Source organism: Rhea pennata, chromosome 6 (assembly GCF_028389875.1).
Source record: "Rhea pennata isolate bPtePen1 chromosome 6, bPtePen1.pri, whole genome shotgun sequence".
NCBI classification, from domain to species: domain Eukaryota; kingdom Metazoa; phylum Chordata; class Aves; order Rheiformes; family Rheidae; genus Rhea; species Rhea pennata.
This window is the reverse complement of record NC_084668.1, coordinates 32,707,504-32,728,448: the sequence shown is the minus strand read 5'-3', so window position 1 is coordinate 32,728,448 and position 20,945 is coordinate 32,707,504. Positions and strand designations below refer to the sequence as shown.

Sequence of the window (20,945 nt, the reverse complement as noted above, 5' to 3'; positions counted from 1 at the left end):
GTTCTTTCCCTTGAGTTATCGACCAGGGGTTCTCTGCAGTTGACGAGAAACCAGCTGAAGGAGATGTCCGGCAGAGGAGCGCAGTCTGGCTTCTTGTCTCTGAAGTATTCTTTAAATGTGGCGTTCTGTTCCAGGCATTTGGTAATGAAAACGTGCAGTGAACACAGAGAACTTTCATCTAGTGAAATAATGATTACACTGAGGATCTTGCATAGAAACGATAGGCAACTTGAAATAAAAATCAGCTGAAATAGCTTGGCACTCTGACTTATAAAATGGAATTACCTTACAAATTTGAGAACACAACACTGGGGAATAAATTCATAGTGGAAGGAGGTATTTGAACAAGTAACAAGCAAAATTAATGAAGAGAGTTTAGGCTTACTAATAAATCAACATTATCTGTTGTTTTCTGGGCAGATAGAGAATTTGTATATATGTTTTAGGTGGGGACCTCAGTACAAAAATGTTGGAAATGGGAAGGTGAAGGGTATGTGAGGTCTTGTGCATAGTGTATTTTTCAGTTTTTATTTGCATTTTTTAAAATTAGGAATAAATTACTCTTCTAGAGCTTTTGCTTTTTTTAAGGTACGAGCCAAAGATAGGACTCAGTCCCTCCCAAATATACAGCATCAGATTTTAATTTTTATCTTAAAGGGACAGTAGAAAAGAAATACATTTAGTGGAATTCTACACAACAAAAAATAAGAAAATTGTCTTTAACAACAGTTCATTACTACTTGCTAGCTTAGATGGTCACAAAATTGGGAATGACCCATTCAATGTACCTTCTTTAAGTAATGTTAATTTTTTAATTGCTTCTTTTTTTAAAAAAAATGTGTATTATGCAAAACTAGATTAAACTCAGTAACAGATATTTGGAACTCTAAATTTATAATAGAATTGTTTTGTTTTTTAGGGTTTGTTTCACCCTGCCCGCAAAGTCAGAGATGTATATTGGAAGATTTATAATTCAATCTATATTGGCTCACAGGACGCTCTGATAGCACATTATCCAAGAATCTATAATGATGAAAAGAACACCTACATTCGTTATGAACTTGACTACATCTTATAATCTTCTTGTTCAGTTGTTTGTGTTTAATGCACAGCTGTTCTGCAATTAAACTTGCTTCATATTTGATGATGTAAAATTTTAAAATATTGGAGAACGGTATAGAGTTGGTCAGAGGCAGAGCTAGAAATCCAGTAGCATGATTTTTTAAATATGTCCTTGTTTTTTGATGTTTAACAGTTAAAGCCAGTAGTGACCAAGAGCAGTGATTACAATGTACTGGAGGGATTTCATTTTGGATTCATCTTTATGAAGATTTCATTCCTTGTGTTTAAAGGGGATGTTTATTTGAGAAATAAACATTTGTGTATAAAAACAAATTTGTGTGTGTTTTTTGGACGGGGACTTGTAAAATGAGTCTCTTTGATAGATTAAGTATTTGTTCATGTAAAATAAATAGGTGGCATAAAGCATTTTAACCCTTTTTTTGTCATCCTCTAGCTTTTGAATAAATAAGAAAAACATACAAACTGTATTTAATGTGTATTTAATGTTTGTCACGGAATCAGTACTCTGCCTGATAGCTGCAGTAGTGGCAGTTCATTTGTGTGGAAAATAATCTTAAGCTGCTTACTCCTGCTTCATCTACACTATCATGGTTGTGGGGGATGGATTAGCTTTCAGCAGCTTTCAAAAATTAAGCTGTTTAATTGCTGTGTGTAGAGTCACTTGCACAAATTATGCATATTGATGGTATTTACTTCGTAAGTCTTCTAGAATGTGTAGCTATATAAGGTGCTAAATAAGTTTTGTAGGCCATGCTATAATTCCCTGAAAGAGTTAGCAAAGTAATGTCCCCAGTGCCTGAGATGAGGCAATTCCTAAGTGCATATAACATAGGAAATGCCAATTTTTTTTACCTTGATATATATAAGGTTAAGAAGGAAAGCATTGTATTTCCTTTATTTGCTTTTTCCCTTCCCTCCCTTGTGTATATGCAGAAAAAAATATGAAAAAAAAAGGCCTGTTGATATCTGGGAATAAACCGCATAAAACAATGTTAAATCATTCCAGTAGTAGTGCACCATATTACATGCTTATAAGGTAACAAAAGGTAGTATTTGTTTCTTGTTCTGTGGTGTTTTACAAGTCCTTGATTTAAACTGAGCGATGAAGTTCCATTATCTCTCCAAGTTTAACTGCAGTGTTCTTAGCTGACTTCTGCTGTTTTCTATGGATGTGTGTGGTTTTTTTTTTGGCCATTCAGCATATAAGAAATCTTCAGCCTGTGTTTCAAGGCCTAAGGCTTGTGTGTTTGCGGGGAACTTGGAACTCTGATGTTTGCGAAGGAGTGGTTTTGCTAGGAACTGGAAAACGTGCCCCCCACACCCCCAGCAGGGGGCTGCTTTAGCAGTCCTAAAATGTGTGTGAAAGCAGGTGGGACTTTTTGAAGGCAGTATAGTTGAACTCCCCCCTTAGAGAATAAGTACCATAATGTGTACCCTCCCATCTGTTTCTACTGCTTTTACATTTAATATTGTTTGTATTATAGGTGTCTTGTCATCTTAGTTTCTTCAGTAGTTCTGCAAGACGCCACCAGGTAACTGCCTGTAGGGAGAGTGGAGGGGTGAAGCAAAATGCTGATTTTGAGAGACTACCCTGAGGAGAGCTCTGTTAGAGGTGGGAGTAGGAGATGACTCATGACTTCCAGTTGTGTCTCAGCAAGCAGCTATTCTATAACCAAGTCCAATTATAAAAGTTTCTAGTAGGCTGGAGGGGAGCAACTTCAGGCTGTTCTTATTTTTGTATCTTGCATGCTTTTCACTTTGACTCTCAATGTTTTCATAAACATTAAACTCTTGCTTGAGGAAGGTACCAGCTGTTGTTCTTTTCTTTTCCTGGAGGAGGAGGAAGAGACAGCAGGAAAAGGGAAAGGAGATCTGTTTGCTGAAAACAAGACTGTGGTCATCTTTGGATTTTTTCCTCTTCCTAGTGCCTGGTATGAAATTAATCTTAAAACAGCAGTATTGAAATGCCTTTTTTCCTAAGGGGTGACAGTAGAGCATTTGCTCCTTCTTGAGGCTTGTATGTCTGTTGAACTCCTGTCTAGAAAGATGATCTCTGGATCATTTCCTTGTTGTTAAATGTGTCATCTTAGGAGCCTACAGCAGCTCCTAAACAGTGGACAAAGTCTTTTTTTGTTTGTTTTTCAGTACAAATCAAAATCAGTCAAGCTAATGAATGTGAAGGAAAACATGCTGAGATGATGGCTGTTGTTGGTCCCCAAATTCCTAACTCGGCAACAAGGAACAAAGTCTGCTGAAGAGAATGGAGAGATTGGGTCAGTGCTATTTAAATTCCATTGGTGAATAATTAATTATACTATTAATACAGAAAAAAAAATGCCCAAGTGAACAAAAGATCCATATCTGCTGCATTGCCACTCACCCAGAAAGTGGGAAATATGCACCCTGACTGGGCATCTGAAAAAACTACAGAGTTACTGTGTGGTGTCTGGGAAGTGGAGGTACCAGCATAAAATCTCCAGAGTGTTTTGTATTCCTTATTTAGATTTCTTTTAAAAAAGGGAGCTAGGTTTCACTACCACCACTCCATTGTCTTCTGGTTTTATATACAACTCCCAACTTCCTCAGCAAATTGCACAAGAAATTCTGTGGACAAAAGCCTTGCTGGTGATGGCCCCTCTTCTGAGCAGGTCCTTCCTATGTGCTGAATGAGGCAGAGGATCCTATAGGAAAAAACAATATGTGATTTTTGTATTTATTTTTTGAAGTCACGATCATGCATTTGCTAAGGGACAGTGAATTAAGAGTGCATAAGCAATGCTACCCTTGAATTTTCTTAATTTAGAGTTCATTTTACAGCATAATGTAGTTCTTGGTTGCAACTGTGATTTTTTTTATTTCTTTTAGTGAAAAGAAAGGGTGCAAGTCTTGTTTGTAGCTACGTTTGCATGTTCTTTAAGTCTGCACTTCTGCATCAAAGCAATAAACCTGAGCTGACAGGGCTAAAATGAGCCATAGTTGGCAGTTACTGTTAAGATACAGTAGTCTTAAAGATTGGGAGTGGTTATGCCATGTTGTTGTATCTGAGCTATTTTCTGAGAGTAGGAAAAGATGAACTAACATCTCCTAGATTTGATGTTTTCCTGCACACGCTTAGTTCACCTCCCCACAGTCCTGCTCACAGTCCGCGAGTCCGCCGTACCCACCTTGCTTCTGCCTCGCGGCACCTACCTCGCCTGCCTCGGCCCTCCCTCCTCGGCGCCTGTGCCCATGTGCCGCCTCCTGGTTTACATCGGGCCTCTTGAGTATCTTCTCACGTTCAGTTTCTTGGTCCTGTGGCAGAGTCGTTGCAGGAGTCGGGTGGGCCGAAGCTGGCTTTTCCAGGTCGAACGAGCTGCCAGGGTATTCCTGATGAGACACCAACGGCGTGCCAAAAGGTTACTGAAATGCCAGTAGGAGATTGGTCGTGACGCTGTTTTGCGCATACCCTCAGGAGGCCGCACTGGAAAGCTCACCCCAAAGCACAGCAGCGCTTCCTGCTCGAGACCAAATTGCTGATTTTAGGAGCTAAACGTTTGCAAATAACCATGAAACGCATTGGCAATTGTCACTACAGGCATACAGTAAATTCCAGTTTACCTTTTTCCTGAGACTCTGAAATTGCTTAAGGAGGGGCAGTTTTTGTACAAGAACAGAAGCTTGGTATCCGGCAATTTTTTTTGACAAATTTGAAGCATTTACAGCAAAATGTGGATGTGATTGTTTTCAAGTAAAATCGCATTGTGAGACTTTTAAAAAGTTGGTAAAACAGGCTTCTATTGTTTTGTTCTTATCTATAAAGAGTTCATCTTGCTAAAACAGTAGTTCATGAAGTGGTAACTTTGAGCATGTCAAAAAAGGTTAGAGCTTGATACGGTCCTAATGAACTGAATGCCAGGTAACCTCAGTAACAGTTACTGTTACCACTCTTGCCTATATTCTATTTAGTAACTTGCCAGACAAACCAAAGTAAAATGCTTTCCTTATCAGTTTTACATCCGCGTGACCCTCAGTAATTACATGGTAAAGGTTGGTTCTTGGTTACCTTTCACAAGTTTGTTGTCTAAGGCCCCTCTCTCAAACCTTTTGGTGCAACGAGTGTTGTGAAGTCAAATTTCAGGTAGCTGCATCGCACCCTAGTTACTCTCTTGCATGTGTTTCTCCATGCTGAGCAGCCGGAGCTCCCTGGGCTGAAGCTGCTGGGATGACACCTGCCCTGCTAATAGCTGGGGTGGGAAGGGAACCGCTTTCAAATGTGTGGCTCTTCGGTAAATGTGGGAAGTGTCGATGCGTGAGTGGGGTGGTTGTTGTTACTTAATGTACATCTGTGAGCTAACTGTGCAGTTTCACTCTTTGCCATTAGTTTAAAAAAAAAAAAAAAAAAAAAGGGGGTAGAGGTGAATACAACACTCCCTGCAATCCAAAACACAAGCGTGTGTGCTGAGGTGCTGCTGCATGCTGGAAAGCCTTCAGCCTTGCCAGCAGCTGCCGGAAGAGGTTGCTACTGGTGCCAGCTCCGCCGGCCCAGGCGTTTGCGCTGCAGCCTGCCCGTGCTCCCCTCCGGCTGCGCCCCTGCAGCCAGCACAGGCTCCTGCACACAGGTTCGGGGCCCTGGGGAAGGGACCAGCGCACCCTCGGGTGAGGAGCACCTAGTCCCGGGGCACTTAGGCTCAGTCACTCTTAGCTCAAGCCCCAGACCAAATATTCTGACTGGTGTAAGTTGTTTGCTTTCGTTTTGATTTTAAATTTAAGGAACACGGCAACAAATGTTTTCTAGAAGGTGAATAACGGAGAGCATCAATGAAGGCACGACACTGGATCTGCTCACACTAAGAGTGGATCCGACGGGTGTCTCAAGTCGGTTACTCAAGTCGGATCTGTAGATCTTGAGCCCAGCTGATGAAAGCATTGGAACTGACCATTTATTTTTTTAGCTAATAAAAGAGGATATTGTATATTTTTTTCACATTCCAAGGCTCTAGTAACAGAGCGAAGGTTAAAGGCATCTGATACTCACAATTAAAGAATGGAGTCTTTGTTTTTAGCAGAGTGTGCAGCTGAGACAGAAGGAATTGGCCAGGAAATGAAAACCAGGTGGCTTGGGTTTGAATTTAAGACCACAGAAATGACCTTCAAAAAGGGCTATTTCCTTATTTAATAAAAATAAGTTAAATACATACAAAATCATTTAATTACTACCTACATTTGTTTGCAGGTGTTTCTGTGAATGTATCTGTTTGTATTTTCACAGAACAAACATGGTGATGAACATGTTTGTCTTCAAAACTCTGCTGAAACAGACAAATTTCTGTAGCGCTCCGCTCTTGGTTAATTTGGGCAAAATTGGAAGATGCATAATACCCAGTGAGAGCAGATGGAGACTTTTGGCTCACTATGGTATATATTACGCGTTCAGCTGCATACAAATACTACTGTTAAATGTTGCAATACCATTCTTACCTGACGCTTACTGACATAAGATTGGTAGTGCCATGTATCTTTCAAAAAAAAAGATACAATTATGATAACAAACTTAAGGCTTCTGTAGAAAAAAAGACAAAATAATTTAAGTAACACAGTTACCATTTTTCAAATACAGCTTTCATTTAAAGCTTAGAAGAATGGAGATAAAACACTTTGCAGATAAGCTTAGTTTTGTTCCCTTCAAAACAATAAGCTCATCTTTGCAGTGACAAGTGATAGAAACGTTTTGTTACTAATATGTCAGTGCAAACAAAATTGCTGTTGAAGCTCTGCTGAGCCCTCTGCAGCCGTCGCCTCCTGCAGCGCCGGGACCTGCTGCCCGCGTGGCCGTCGGCCGCGGAGCCGAGGCTCGCTGGGGCGCGCTGTCCCCGCTCCTCCCTTGCCGCTGCAGCTGCGACTCGAGAAGCACCTTTGGGCGGCAGCTGAGGAGCTGCTCACTGGACTCTGCAACCTCCTCCAGGTAACTGCGCTTCCTACCTAAATTAGGTGCTCTGCCTGTGCAAGCTAATGTACTGTTAAACCTGTGTTATAAAACTTGCTGGTATTAAGGCAAAATGTAGTTTTCCTCAGCTACTTGATTCAAAGCTTAGCTAATCTTCACTAGGTAGTGTATTTCCAAGAAGAGTTTTCCTTGTCTGCGCATATATTGTGGGAATCTCTACCACCTACTTGCGTATTGTAGGATAGGCCTAGGGCAGCAGCTGGCAAAGATGCTCTCGAGAAACACGGCCTTATTTTTACTAAACTTTTGGTTTACTCTAATCTGGTATTCTACGGAAGGTGCCAGTGATCTGCTAAACTTAAACAAGTCGATCTTTGACCAAAATGCTTTCTGGCTCGTCATTACCATGCTGTGTCTGTTCTGATTTTGTTGTTTTGTAAAGATTTTAGTGAAATGTTCTTGCAAAGTTTACCAACAAGAGTGTATTATATGCATAGGACAGGGTTTGGAAATAATTTGCTCAGTATTTGTAGGAACAGCTACAATTAGTAACGGCATAAGCCTTCACATGATTTATATATTAAGATCCTTCTCTGAATCATTGTCTGAAGGTGGGAGAATAGGTTCCCAGCATGAATACTTCATTAATTGCCCACGTGCAATTAAGAGACACATCTATGTTCCTGGGTATGGCTTGCTTTTTCTCTTACTGACAGTTATTCCTTCTTTCTTTTGCTAATTCTTTGTGTTGCAGTAGCTCTTGGGTCTTGCAGCCATCGGGGACGGGCCCACAATAAAACTTGCTGGAGTTGTTTACGTTCTAGCAGGTTGGTTATTCTACTGGTGTTAACTGGTGATTCAAATCTTGCTTGGGACAGCTTGTCAGCTGGCATTACAGCATCTCGAAGGATGCAGAGCCGGCATCAGCCATCGTTTAACACAGTCCTCAACCCTTCAAAATATATATATTTCTTGATGTTTGTCTGTTTCCCAGTCCTATAATTCTTAATCTTGGCTTTTGCCCAACATAGCAAAAGCAGGTAAACTGCTCCTATACAGTGGATCTCTGTAGTCACAGAAATAGCGCATGGGATATGCATGCTACTGCACTGCAAAAAATACATTTCTATGTTAGGTCTTATCACTAGTTGCTTGGATTGTATCTGTTTTGACTGGATTATTTTTATTTGCTCTCTGGGCAGGAGGAATAAGGCGCTCTTCTCTTGTGTCAGAGACCTCCCGCAAGGGTCTCTGTGGGATGCTGATGTGGTGCAGACACCTGCCCTCTGGGAGACGCGGCAAGGCTTCCTGTGCAGTTCAGCTGTCAAAGAACTTCCTGACACATCTGTGAAAGGTTTTTACCTCTTTTCTTGCTTCCTCTGGACTTCTTAGGGCTTCCCTGCTTCCTTCTGAGTATTGCTGTTACAGATTGTATTTTCTTCCCATAGGAATTAACATGCATCTGATTGTAATGCCTGTTACCGTTTTTTTGTTGCTTTCTGTAAACACAGGTGGTCCTTTTATTTATTTTCCCCTATTTCAGGACTGTGTGCTTTTTTGATAACCAAAACTTCTAGTGCCAGACAACTCTGTTTCTCTTCAGCACCCCAGTAAATGGTCAGTTAGCTTTTAAATTTGTTCTGTGCATCACACACCTTGTGTGTTTTCCTGTCAAAAACTGCTCAAAATCAGGAAAGTCTAGGTGCAAATAAAAGGAGTGACACATAATGATTAAAGCGTGGTAGTGGATACCAGGACTTTTAGGTGTGCCAAAAGGTTTGCACAGTGACTCCCTTTCTAGACTTTCCAGTAAAACAGAAATCATGTCATTCAGTATCATTCACTGAAACCAGTCTGAGGAGAGTTAAAGCAACCTTGCAGTAAACTACAGCCTGTAGTAACCTTCGTTCAAGAGCTGAGAGAGGCAGCGGGTAAAGCACTGATCTCAGAAAGAAGACAGGAAAAAAGAAGGATTTTGCATGCAAGTTATTTTTATCTGCTGTTGTCTCGTGCTTTACTGTGCATGCACTGCATGCAGTTACTGGTGTAGTTCTCTGTTTTAACCACCCGGCCTCTTTGAAGGGTGACACTTTCAGTGCAAGTCCCCACGAGGACGGGGCCATGGGAAGACGCTGGTGTTTGCCGCTGAACTCCGCTGTTTCCCCAACATGGTTTTAGGGCTGCAGGACGGCTGCAGCGGAAGAGACCTGTGAGGAGAGGGGTAGGTCTGCAGAGCTCGCTGGGCTCAGCAGCCCCGGGCCGTGCGCCGCTGGTGCCCGCACAGGGGTGCCCTGGGGCTTGGGGACGGTGTCTGAGCCCTGCTTTGCTGCTGGCCTGCTGTGGGCTGCTCTGGGTAAAGGAAGGTGCTTTCTCTGCCGTGGTTTCCTCACTGGCAAAACAAGAGGTTGTAATTCTCACCCTGCCTGCAAAGCTCCTTGGGATCTCTGATGTGAGGCTCTGTGGAGAGGTACTTCCTCCAATGTCCCAAATCTTGTTGATTTCTGAAGGTCTGTGATAAAATTCTGGCATGCTGGGGATTAAGCCTCCTTTGTGGGTGGCACAAGGACCTTGTTTTAGGATGCTGCTGCTGCTACTTTAATGACTGGTACCATGAAACAATAGTGACTTGACTGGTTTGTGCTTCTACTGCCAGCCTGAGGTGTTGAGGTGAAAGGAAACTTATCTTTTCTTCTGCTGATTCTGCTTTTGTCACTCTGTTCCTTACTTGCAACCCCCTCCTCTTCCTTCTCGCCTTGAAACTGAAGCTAGTTGATCTGGTTCATTCCCCATAATACTCAAGTAATCTAAGAATGAGTATTTTCACCTAGTAGCTGTTGAAAATTTAAATGCTTATTTATATCTGGGGTAAGTCGTTGCTAGGCACGCTGAGGCTGTGTATTCCTCCCAGCAGTCTGCCCACAGGAAGACATCTGAGAGCCCAGCTGGTGCTGTTTACTATGGCCGAACAACGCTCTCCCAAGAGGCAGCCGTAGCGAGCAGTCAGGTCCCCTTCCCTTTCAGTGCTCTGCTGGGTCTTGTTGGCAGCGTTAAGAACATTTCTTAGTGTTTCTTCTTCCATATCAGCTGAGCAGAGTTGCTGGAGTGAGCTGGGGCCATTTGTTCTGAGGCTGAAAAGGAAGAGCACAGGCTGCTCTCAGCTATCTTAAGCTGTTCACAAATCAGCTGTGTGACATGGAGGGCTTAAGGAGGAATCTCATACTGAACTGCAGCCTGTTGTGATTAAAACCGGTCTGCCCTACTTGGCATACTGGTTCAAGATGTTGCTGTTTAGTGGGGAGCACTCTAGTAATATGGGCTCAGCTTTTCCTGCCTAACAGTGTCGTCCTCCTCCTCCTTTCTTTCACGCAAGTCTGTCTGGATCCATAACATACCAGTTGGAAAACTAGTTTTCTGCATTGCCAACAGAGAGAAAGCCATGGCATACTCTGAAATACTATCCTAAAACATGCTTCCTGTGTTACAGGGACTGCAAAACCTGCCAGGAAGTGTTGTGTGATAGTGTCTTAACTTGTAACAGGTTATTTATTGCAAGTATTACTTATTTCTGCCATGCTTGGACAGCATAGTTAAGAAGTAAATGCACTACTAAATCATCAGTGCTAGTATACAAGCACAAACTTATTCTTAATGTGAAGTAAACAAGAAGATACATTATTTCCTGCTAAATTGACACAGCTGTGCTCCAGGGTAACTAAATGAGCTCTTTACCTTGCAGTTCCCCAAAGGCAGGTTTGACATTTCTATCTCTGTCGTTCAGGCCCTGTACCTGAACACCAGCTGCTTCATGGCGCTGTTTTACCATTTGCAGGGTGTCTCCACATCCTCATCCTGTTCTGAGAGTTGCAGAGTCAGAGAGGAGAGAGGCAGGTCTATCATCCGCTTCAGAGTATTTCTGACCCACTCTAGGCACAGATACAGCTATGAGAATTATGCCTGGAGGTGCTAATAGAGACATTATCTGGAGTACAGCTATTGACCCAATCTTCTGATCTTGCAAGAGGATGAGGGAAGACAGCTGCACTCATGCAGAATCTTACTAGTGTCCTTGAAGCCTCAGGTAAGCACAGGGCCCATCTGTATGGGCTGAATCCATAGGTTTTTATCTTGGAAGCAGGCATGCGTGCTGTGTGTTATTTAATGCAGCTATTGCTGAGTCAAAATATTGTGTAGAACACATGCTTAACAGTATACAGTGCTGAAAGAACTTTAACTGTTGTTCTGCATACTTAAAACATTACTTTTTTCCCAACAGAGCAGATATCCATGTTGTATGGACTCTAAAAGGATTCTGTAGTGAAAGACAAATCTCGTTAAATGGATTTGAATGGGCAAAGGGGGTCATGACTTTCTTTGCAAGTACTTTGTTCCCATACACATAAACAGAGAGCAGGCTTCTAATTTCTTAAAAGGGAAAGCAGGGTTTAGTTGGAAATACTTCCTGTTTTAGTCAACTGGCTCTTTCATATGCCTGTTGAAGACTGCCAGCAGTTCTTACCCACAAAAGCTGGGTTTTGGTAAAGAACATGAAGATGAATTGATGTTGATGCTGTGCTTGTAGGACAAGGCAGGGTCATGTGCTATTCAAAAAGCCATTATCAGTAAAACTAGTTAACCACAAGCTCTCCCATGTAGGGCATTTTTCTGCGTAGGCTTTGCCAGTGTTGGTACCTGCTGGGCCCTTTCCTCAGATGCACTGTGCAGGCAGTCTGCCAGCAGGCAGGTTGTTGTAATTTCACCAAAATCAATGTGGTTAAGGAGAGATTCTTGCCTCTTTACCCCATTTCTCTTTGCTCTGTATGTGGTTTTAAGAGATACTCCTGATCCAGAGAAATTCTTCCCTCCCCCCCCCCCGGGAACACAAGAAGCTCCTGTCAAAACAATCAGTTGCGTATTCCAGATAAACGTATGTAATTATTGAAAGCAGAACAACTGTTCAGACAAATGTAACTTCCATCAAAATTTTATACAATTCTTTCTCCATTACCTTGTTTGGAAATGAAAAAGGGTTAGGGTAGAGAGTGCTTTGTTTTCTTTTTCTTTTGAAACATCCTTATTTGGCATCTGTAAAGCATTTACATTCCCTAGTTCTGGATCAAAGTCCTTTCATGGCTCATGTTACTTATTTCCGTCTTTAACTGAAGCACAGAAAGAAAAATGGATTTTTTCCTCACTCAGACGTACAGTACGAACCATTGTAAAAAAAAATCAAATTTAAGTTTTTAGCAAGAAGTAGCGAGAATGAGGAATAAAATATTTCACAATATATAATGTGAAGCACCGTATACACGCACGTGTGCACGCATACTTCCGGAATGAATGCTATCTATAAATGACAGTGTCTATAGCAGTTATGAAGTATATAAACTAAAACTTTATAAAGCTGAAACTTAAGTACTGTGCTACTGGATTTCATTTGTTCCTCCTGTTCCAAAAGCGTGTTCTTCTGAGTGGTAACTTTGTCCTGTTCGGCTTGTGCAGCATACTGTTAGGCAAGGATACAAACTGCAGTTGGACCAGCCTAGCAGTATTAGAAGTAAAATGTTTTCTCTTACTGTCTGAGTGGTAGGATGAAATCTGGGTTTGGCAGAATGATTTTTTTTTTAGAAGAAGAAACTCTTGTGAGTTTGATGTGACACATGATCTTTTTTAAAATTTGCAGAAGAGTATAGATATATACCTTTTTCTGAACATAGAACAAACTGCTTCCAGGGCTGCTCCTCCCACCACTGCTGTGGCCCAAAGAGCTTGGTGTTTCTGCTTATGTTCAGAGCTGCTCTGGCTATTCCTCTGGCTTTCTGCCTTCCACGTGTAGACACATGAGCTGAGCCCAGCCAGTCCCTTCAGTCTGCACAGACAAGCGCTAGGCTTTGTCATGTTGCCTTGAATACTGGATATCTACTGTTTCCAAATATTGCTATGGAAAAAAGGGTATAAAAGGCCTTTTTATGATTTATCTAGGAGGAAGAATTTGAACATCTACCAGTTCTAACATTGGCCTATAATTATCTAACTAGCTTGAAATAAGCCCTTAACATAATATACGCATCCTTCTGTTTGTTCCCCCACCTTTGCTGCTCTTAAAACAGATTGTAGATTCTTATCTGCATTTTAGCATGTTCAGATATTTTAACCGGCTTACTTCAGTCCTTCATTCTGCAAGGTCCTAGTGTAGCGTTCCCTTTCTAAAAGGGGATATATTGTGCAGACTGTGTTTTATATTTAACCATAAAGCAGCATGGACTACAGTCTGTTAGACTGATTTATGTTTCCATTAGCTTTCATCCAGCAGATCTGAATTTAATCCAGACTTCCAGCATTCCTCCAAAAATAATGTTACTGACATCCACTGTCACATCATTCTCCCCACAAAGCTCTTGGCCACAGCTTCTCTGACGGAAGGGGAAAAAAAAAAAAAAAAAAACTCCCTTTGGATTATGAGTTAAACCCTAACATCAAAGAGGAAACTACCACAGTGCTGTTCCCTCCTTGGTGGCAACTTCATGTTAGTCACCGTATGCTTCTCCACCCCTTCTAATTAAATGCAACTTCAGGGATAGGATTTCTTGTTTCACGTAACTTGAAAAATGAAGCTGGAGCTGGCTTTTAGACAGTGTAAAAATAGAATTGAGTTCCGAAAAACGATTTTGCTGGTACAACGGTTCCAGATTTAACCTGGGTCTCAGAGCTGGTATTAGACTTGCTAGGTCCTGAGAGAGTCTCAAGCCTTTTCCTCCTCTCTGCCCACTGAGGGTGGATTGATGTGGAGCCTTAGCTAACTTAGCTTGTGAGCTGCTCTTCACTTCCATGACTGGTGTTAGACAACTGACCTGGATGTTTCTTTCTAAAATTATTTGTTTGGCTGACAGTTCCTACATTACTGGAATGTATCCATTGGTGTCCCACTGTCTGTATCTAGTACAGGGCAGAAATGAATATTGTGCACGTGCTGAGAAGTGAAAAGACCAATGGCATGAAATTTTCTTATCATAAAATAATAAGAATGTTCTGATGTGATTGTGATTAGAATTTTGGATTTTAATTTTAATGCAAGACTTAATAGTTTTGGTCTTGAGGACAGAAGAAAGATTTCAAAGCTAGGGATTGCAAATAACTAATTGCTGTAGGATATGTTATTTAGGTGAAATGAATCTACACAGGGTGGCTAGTGTGGTGTTTGTTCTAATTGCCCAGGAGTGTCCATTTGAAGTCTATCAATGACATCCTTCTATGAGTGTGAATTATCAGATACATGTAACTAGCACAGTTACCCGATATTGCACTCAAAGGGGTACACAGCATCCTTCAATGTAATAGGAAGGACTTCAGCACAGTGTTTGCTAAGTTCTTGAAAGGTCAGACTGCTTTAAAATGCAAGTCAGTGAAAAATAGGGATTTAAATAAATAAAACTTCAAAGATAGTGGATTGCTTCTGACCATAATTACTGGAAGATGCTGCTTTTAATTCCAAAGACTGTTGCCCTGAGTTGGGGATGGAGGGGAGAGAAAAGATTTGAGCACTTCTACTCATACATGCTTATAACTATGCATGAGGAAACCCTAAAAGTGCTTTTTTCTTGTTTTTATCTTCTCTTTGTGTTTTCCCTAAATGACTCCACTAGTGATTAATGACACAGGAGATTTCAGACCTTGCATATACCCATAAATGGAATGAGGCTGAGAAAATTAAATACTGAACTTTCCTCTCACTGCCTTGTTTTTGTTCACCCTTTTTTAACCGCAATACCTTAGAAATGGTTAGTACAGAGTCTGTTTCAGTAAAGATAACCAGACTCTACAGCCAGGCCAGCAGCTGTACAAAAGTGGGAGGAAGTATCCATTTTTTTTATTCTTCTTAAGAGAAAGTTCAAGCAGAATCAGAAGACTTGGTGTTTCACAGGAAGAAAGCACAAGAGATAAAATAAAATCTTCAAACAGGAAAATAACCCAAATCTAATTAGCCTTCTTCATGTAATACAAGGCAGCAGAAAAATCATTTTAGGCTTTTTTTCACTTGTTCTGTTTTCCTGCAGGTATATTTGACTTCTAAATGAAGCATGAGGCTATGTGACAAACAGTTGAAAATTCTGTTGCAGTCTCGTGTGGGATCTGTGGTAGGGATAGATACAGGTTTTCATGGGCCATTCACATGTTACTCCAAGAAAAGCTGGTGTCGTTTTATTGCCACTGCTGTCAGTGAAATCCTCATTTTTTGTGTAGATGCAGTTCTAGTCTCAGGTAATCAGAAAGGAATTGCCCCAGTTTAGCTTGTCCAGTAGTCATTGGTTTTAATTCTTCTCCTGATTTTGATACCTAGTACTAGTTCACCTCAGCACGACATGGACCTCTGCAAGAGAGGTGCTAGCTCTGAACTGTAAATATACCTTAACATATAGCGGGGGAGTGTTTAATCCTTTTGGTTAACACAGCAGAAGGCTACAATAGCTATGACTTCAGCTTCAAATTCATAGTTTCCAATTGCATCATATGTCTAAGTGTCTCTATGCCTCAACAGCATGTCTGCAGAAGTATAATTTAAGTGTTTGAAATGACAAGAGGCCTGCATCTGGATAAGAGATGCTACTATGCCCTCCTCTTCTCCCCTCTGTGTCCTTATCTGTGGATTGATTTGTTTTGTTTGTGCTTCTTTTTTGCATGTAAATATTAAACAATCTAGGAGAAAAAATAAATTAATGAGGTAGTAGGAAGAAAGTATTTTTTTTCTTTGGGGGAGAAAAAAAATATATGCTATCTTGTAAAAATGAAGTGTACCAAAACAAAATAGAGAGGACTCCAAGAGGGAGATGACAGGCAGCTTGCAGCATCTTCTGAGGTGCCCCACCACCGTCCCCATGCTCTTTAGCATTTCAGAGGGGGAAATGGTGACAGCAGTAATTATTTATCCCTGCTGTTCCCCTTGCCCACTCTCCTACTGTGGCTTTCTTTTATGCTGAACAGAAGTGTTTGCCCTATTTGAAATCCATGCAGCGCTCTGATTTTGCTTGTTTCTACTGGTACAGTCTCATGATGCTTATATATGACTCTTTAATATGACTCTCACTGAGCCTCTAAGGCAGAAGAAAGCACAGTAGGATGTATATATGCTGGTAGCTAGAGATGAGAAAGATACTCTCAATTTTTGAAACCATCAGAAGAGATTAGAGATAACAGACATCTCTTCTGCCATCAGGCCTGTCTTTCAACAGTGGCAAATATATGCAGCTAAGGAATGTGCCGAATGTATTTATTTCAGCTTTTTCTTCCTGAGGCAGCAGCCAAACATACGCCTAGGAGCAATCACACCCTCCCTCTGTGAGTGATCACCCTGCTTAAGTGGAATAGCAGGCCTGACTTTAGAGAGTGAAAGGGAGCAGAGCCCTGTCCTGCCTCTGCTGTGCAGCACAGCAGGGTGGTGGTGCAGACTCTTGGTGCCTTAAAGTGACCACATCCCGCGTAACGGCGGAAACATCAGTCTGCCGTGGTGATCTGTCTAAGATGGGTAAGTGCATGTGGGGATCCAGGAGGTAATTTGCTGACGAATGTGCGTTGCTGCAGGAGGAACAGTCATGTAGACAGAACTGACTGCTCTTGGGCTTGTTCTCCTCACCCACCAGAGTCCTGCAGCATTTTTTATCTGTAGCATTTAAGAACTGTACAAATGTATTACAATAAAGTTGCTTTCTTTTCCTTTGGTACAGCTCCTAGATATTGTGTTCCTGATCCTGCACAGAAACAATAATGCTGAGTCTGTGACTGCAGTGATGCTCATAGCTACAGTGAGTGACCTTTACCAGAGGTCCTTCACTCAGCGGTGCCCGGTGCCCTCGTGCCTCATCTTGCAAGGTAGGAGAGATCCCTTCTACAAATGGGAAGCTGAGAAACGGGTAAGGTCACTCACCTGGGATCACATAGGCTCACTGTGGCAAAAAAGAGAACTGAGGCCAAGTCTCTGAACTCAGTGCCCAGATCAAGACTTGCACTCTCACACCATGTGAAAGTGGTGTGTGATACCTTAATAAAGGACAGGTCACTTAAGATGATGCTAAAAATCTGTTGAAGTTGCAGGCTTAAATATAAGCATTCCGAGGAGTTTTACTGAGTACAAGTCGAGATAAGTATGTTAAGTGCTTTGCTGAAACAAAATCTGAATGAGGAAGTGGCTAGTTGTGTGCATATGAGTGCTGATAGCAAATGGCTTTTGTGCAGTTTCATAAGGAACTGGAGGAACTGTCTTTCAAACTAAAAAACAAAACAAAACAATCCCAAAACAGCAGAAACCACAGAGGCCTATTAGAGCACGCCAGTATCCTGCACAGACCTATTTTGCTGTGGCCAGGAGATCAAGAAGTCTCAGTATGGGCAGCTGCAAAATAATTGTTGGTAATTTGGTTCCTGCTTACTATTGGTCAGAAACTGCCTAAATGCTAAAGTTCAAGGCTTCATATTCATATTTCACTTTTAAAAGTTTATAATGGAGGGGATGTTTGTGTGTCTCAGAGCAGCTTGACTGGATTCACAAGATCCTCTTAGAACTGAGCACAGAACGGCAAGGAGAAAAAGCACCATCCGTGCTGACTGAGTTTCTTTCAGCTCCCCTGTCAAGGCTCAATGTGATCTGTGGACTTTCTCCTCTGTCAAATGCAGTTTTAATCCAAGAGATCATGATATCTGGCAAGCTCAAGCATATTTCTGTTAAGAGTGTTGCACACCTGTTTTGATGATACTTGCTAATGCCTCAGTATAGAAAGGCAACATAATGCTATAGGTTTAAGAGTTGCAGAGATGACTATTACTTGAAAAATTACCTCTGGATTCTAATGCCCAACCTTTTCTTCACAGAAAAGGCAGATGAGCGCTTTTAGCATGCTATATTATTTCACAGATATGAAATTACTGTTATTTACCAGTCAGGACTAAGATGCAGGTCAGTAAAATATCTCAGGAGGGACCAAAAAAAAAAGCTGATTTTGCATGACAAGTCATGTAGTTGCTTATGACATTTTGTGAACAGGAGAGGAGGATATCATCTTGACATCATTTCCAATTTGTACTTTCAGATAAATCTTGGAATCTTTACTGTGAGGAATTAAGTTTTGTAAACATAGGTTTGTTACCTGTCTTTTTTAATGTCTATGTGTAGAAGTGAATATCATCTTTTTTTCTGTCTTTAATCCTCTTCCTAACCAATGAGTGGAAAACTACTGGGAATCTTAACAAGAGCTAGTGACACCTCTAACTTCTGTGAATTAAAAGCATCCACACATTTACCCTCAGAAATAGCTCAAGACCTCAAAGGCTTGCTACACTCTGCACTACAGCCTTCTAGGTCTTTCTGTTACAGTACTAAATAATGATATGATTTCCTGCCCTTAGATTGTCCTGAAGTCTCCATTGCAGATCTTGTCACAACCATTTGTGTCTTAGTCCCAGGCTGTTCAGTTCAAAGGCAGCAAAGTTTGAAGTCTGCTCAGAAATTACTGCTAATGTGGATGAGAGCTCCTAGATGAGGCCAGCAACTGCTGGCTGCCCTTCTCTAGGCTACCTGCTGTGTTGACTTCAAAGGGATTAGCATTGACTAGTCCTTAACTGCTAGGTTGTCAAGACTTCTTTGGCTCCAGCAAATCACCTAGAGTAAAATCTATCCCAAGTGTGAAGCCAGTGTTCTTAAAACACTAATTGTAGTCTCCTCTCATTAATAGTGTATTATAAGACGTATCCATTTATCTTGGCTTTTTATGAACTCTGATGATCAGGGTCAACAATGATGCTGGCGCTGCTGAGAGGACTGAAATAGGAATGTGGCTTTGGTGTATTGTTCCATCTTTCTACTCAACATAAACTTGTTTTAATGTAGCCATCAAAAGTGTGTCCAGATATGCCTTTATGAAACATTGTAATTAATCTTTGCAGTTCATGCAAATGGTATTTTAAATGGATGATGTAAATATAACTGTAAAGACTTTCTTTAAAGTGAGCGCTGCCCTGTCAATATGCTACACAAGCCCCTTCCACTGTACCGCATGCCTGAGAGGGAGCTTTCCAAGAGCTAGCATCTTACACAGATGGTTAGTCCTACAACAGATGTAGCTTAGGAAAAAGGGGCTGGAACTAGACTGTGCTGGTTGGGAACAAAAAACTTGAGAGAAGTGTTTTAAAACTATCTTGCATCCTGTTAGCCCAAAAGAACTGTGCTTGTCCTGTCAGCTGATTTCCATTCATGTGGCATTCATCAGCTTAGCTCTCTGATGGGGCATTATCAGGGTTCCCAAGGAAGAGACAGGGGTTTGTAGCAGATTCTTTAATCGGTGAGGGGAGCCCATAGCAAATCTGGAAAATCAAATTTCTTATGTATTCATCAAGTTTTAATATGTGGAAAAATGTTATGGTGAATGCTACATCCTTGGAAATAGGTCTTTACAATGAAAATAACAAAACAGACCTTTCCTTATAATGCTAAAAGTTCTGTCTGTTTTCCATCCTCCTCTTTTTTGCTTGCTCTCAGCTGGAAGTTAAGGTCTGCTTACTTTTGACCTCTATGTGGTGTGGTGTGTGTGCGTGTGTGTGTATTTCAACACTGTCTGGGAGCTGACTGTGAAAGCAGAATTTCTGGATTGAATCAGTGGGACACCGAAAAGCCTCAGGTCCCCATTGAACAGCAGTACAGCACTGCCGACTGCCCTCCTTAGCGCATATTTTGACACAGAACAAATCTGCTGATGCAAGCTGAATGCTTCTAGGTATTCTGACATGAGAAAGACCACAAGAGGCTAAGATATTAAAGGAAAAACTGTCTGAGTTGGTACATTCCTAACAGCTACTGGATTCTCTTGCTTCTTTCTAGTTTTTCATTAAAAGATGGATTTATATTAACATAGTCTTTCTGTTAAGACCCTTTCAAAATAGATGTAGTCAAAATGTGCGTTGTAACTTGTATATTATTTTTAACCCCTGTTTATAATAATGTCTCATCATGCCTAACATCTGTTTCCTTCTTGGGTGGGTTTTCTTCTATAGAAGACAATTCCCTTATTTTAGCTACAAAAGAATTCTGTGATTAAGGGCAAAAATGTCATGAACTGGTTATGTTGTCTATTACTTGGAAGTAAAGGAGCTTGTTCCTGCAGCATCAAAGTTGTAGGGAAAATATGTCAAAATCCAGCCTGGCCTTTTTGTGCAAGACAGAAGAGGGAATGTTAAATCCTCTTTGGTTGTAGGTCCCCTGAAGAACGGAATTGCCCATGTTACCTTAAACGCACTTGTAATGCTTGTTGCTCTGCGTTATGGCGATGACTGTAATCCCATCACTTGCTTCAGAAACTCAGCTGGTCACCTGTAAGGGGCGGGAAGGAATTTACTTTTTAATATGTGGATTTGGGGGAGGTTTGGGGGTGTTTTTTCTGTTCTTTTATGTGCCTGGCTCTATAGTCTTGCTCTCGTGCCCTGGGTCCCCCCGACAGCCCGGTCGGAGGGTGTTCGTGAGGCTTCCCAGGAGGTTGTGGCTGGCGGCTCATCTTCCCCTGCCTCCATCCCTGCGCGCTGCTGAGGCAGAGGCAGCTTCCGAGCCCCTCCTGGCCTCTACCTGCGCGCGGGGCTTTTTTTCTGTTGTTGTTGTTGTTTTTTAAAATAGAAAACTGAAATATTTGGCCGGAGAGCTGCCTCTGCCGTGCGCCGGTGGCCAGGAGGAAGACGCTCCCGCGGGGACGAGGCGGCCCACCCCGAGGATGCTGTCTGGCTCTGGGGTAAGGCCGCCGGGGCGGGCAGGCCCGCGGCGGCCGCCCCGGCCGACACCCCGCGGCGCCATGTCGGGACTCGTAACGGTCGCCGCCGTGACGGGCACTCACCTCCCCCGCGCCGCGCACGGAGAGGGGCTGCGGGCGAGCGGCCGGGGGGGGGGGGGTCCGCGGCCGGGTCCGGGTCCCGG

The 20,945-nt window shown here is 42.0% G+C and overlaps 1 protein-coding gene and 1 long non-coding RNA gene across 5 annotated transcripts in view; one reads left to right on the top strand and one right to left on the bottom strand.

Moving 5' to 3' along the window:
- The window catches only part of SF3B1 (splicing factor 3b subunit 1), a 22,708-nt gene extending 21,313 nt beyond the window's left edge, over positions 1-1,395 (top strand). For both annotated transcript variants that reach the window (XM_062579344.1, XM_062579345.1), the window contains one exon: positions 920-1,395. In XM_062579344.1, the coding sequence (XP_062435328.1) occupies positions 920-1,078 (159 nt within the window). In that variant the 3' untranslated portion in view covers positions 1,079-1,395. The remainder of the gene's footprint in view (positions 1-919) is intronic.
- LOC134142361 (uncharacterized) lies at positions 626-20,945 on the bottom strand. 3 transcript variants are annotated; one of them, XR_009958853.1, is made up of 5 exons: positions 20,866-20,945; positions 20,270-20,354; positions 4,273-4,449; positions 3,464-3,764; positions 626-3,331 (listed from the first exon to the last, which is right to left on the bottom strand). It is a non-coding gene; the product is annotated as an uncharacterized LOC134142361 (long non-coding RNA). The 3 variants fall into 3 exon arrangements; XR_009958851.1 differs by having other exon boundaries at positions 626-3,764; XR_009958852.1 differs by having other exon boundaries at positions 626-3,764; positions 20,281-20,354.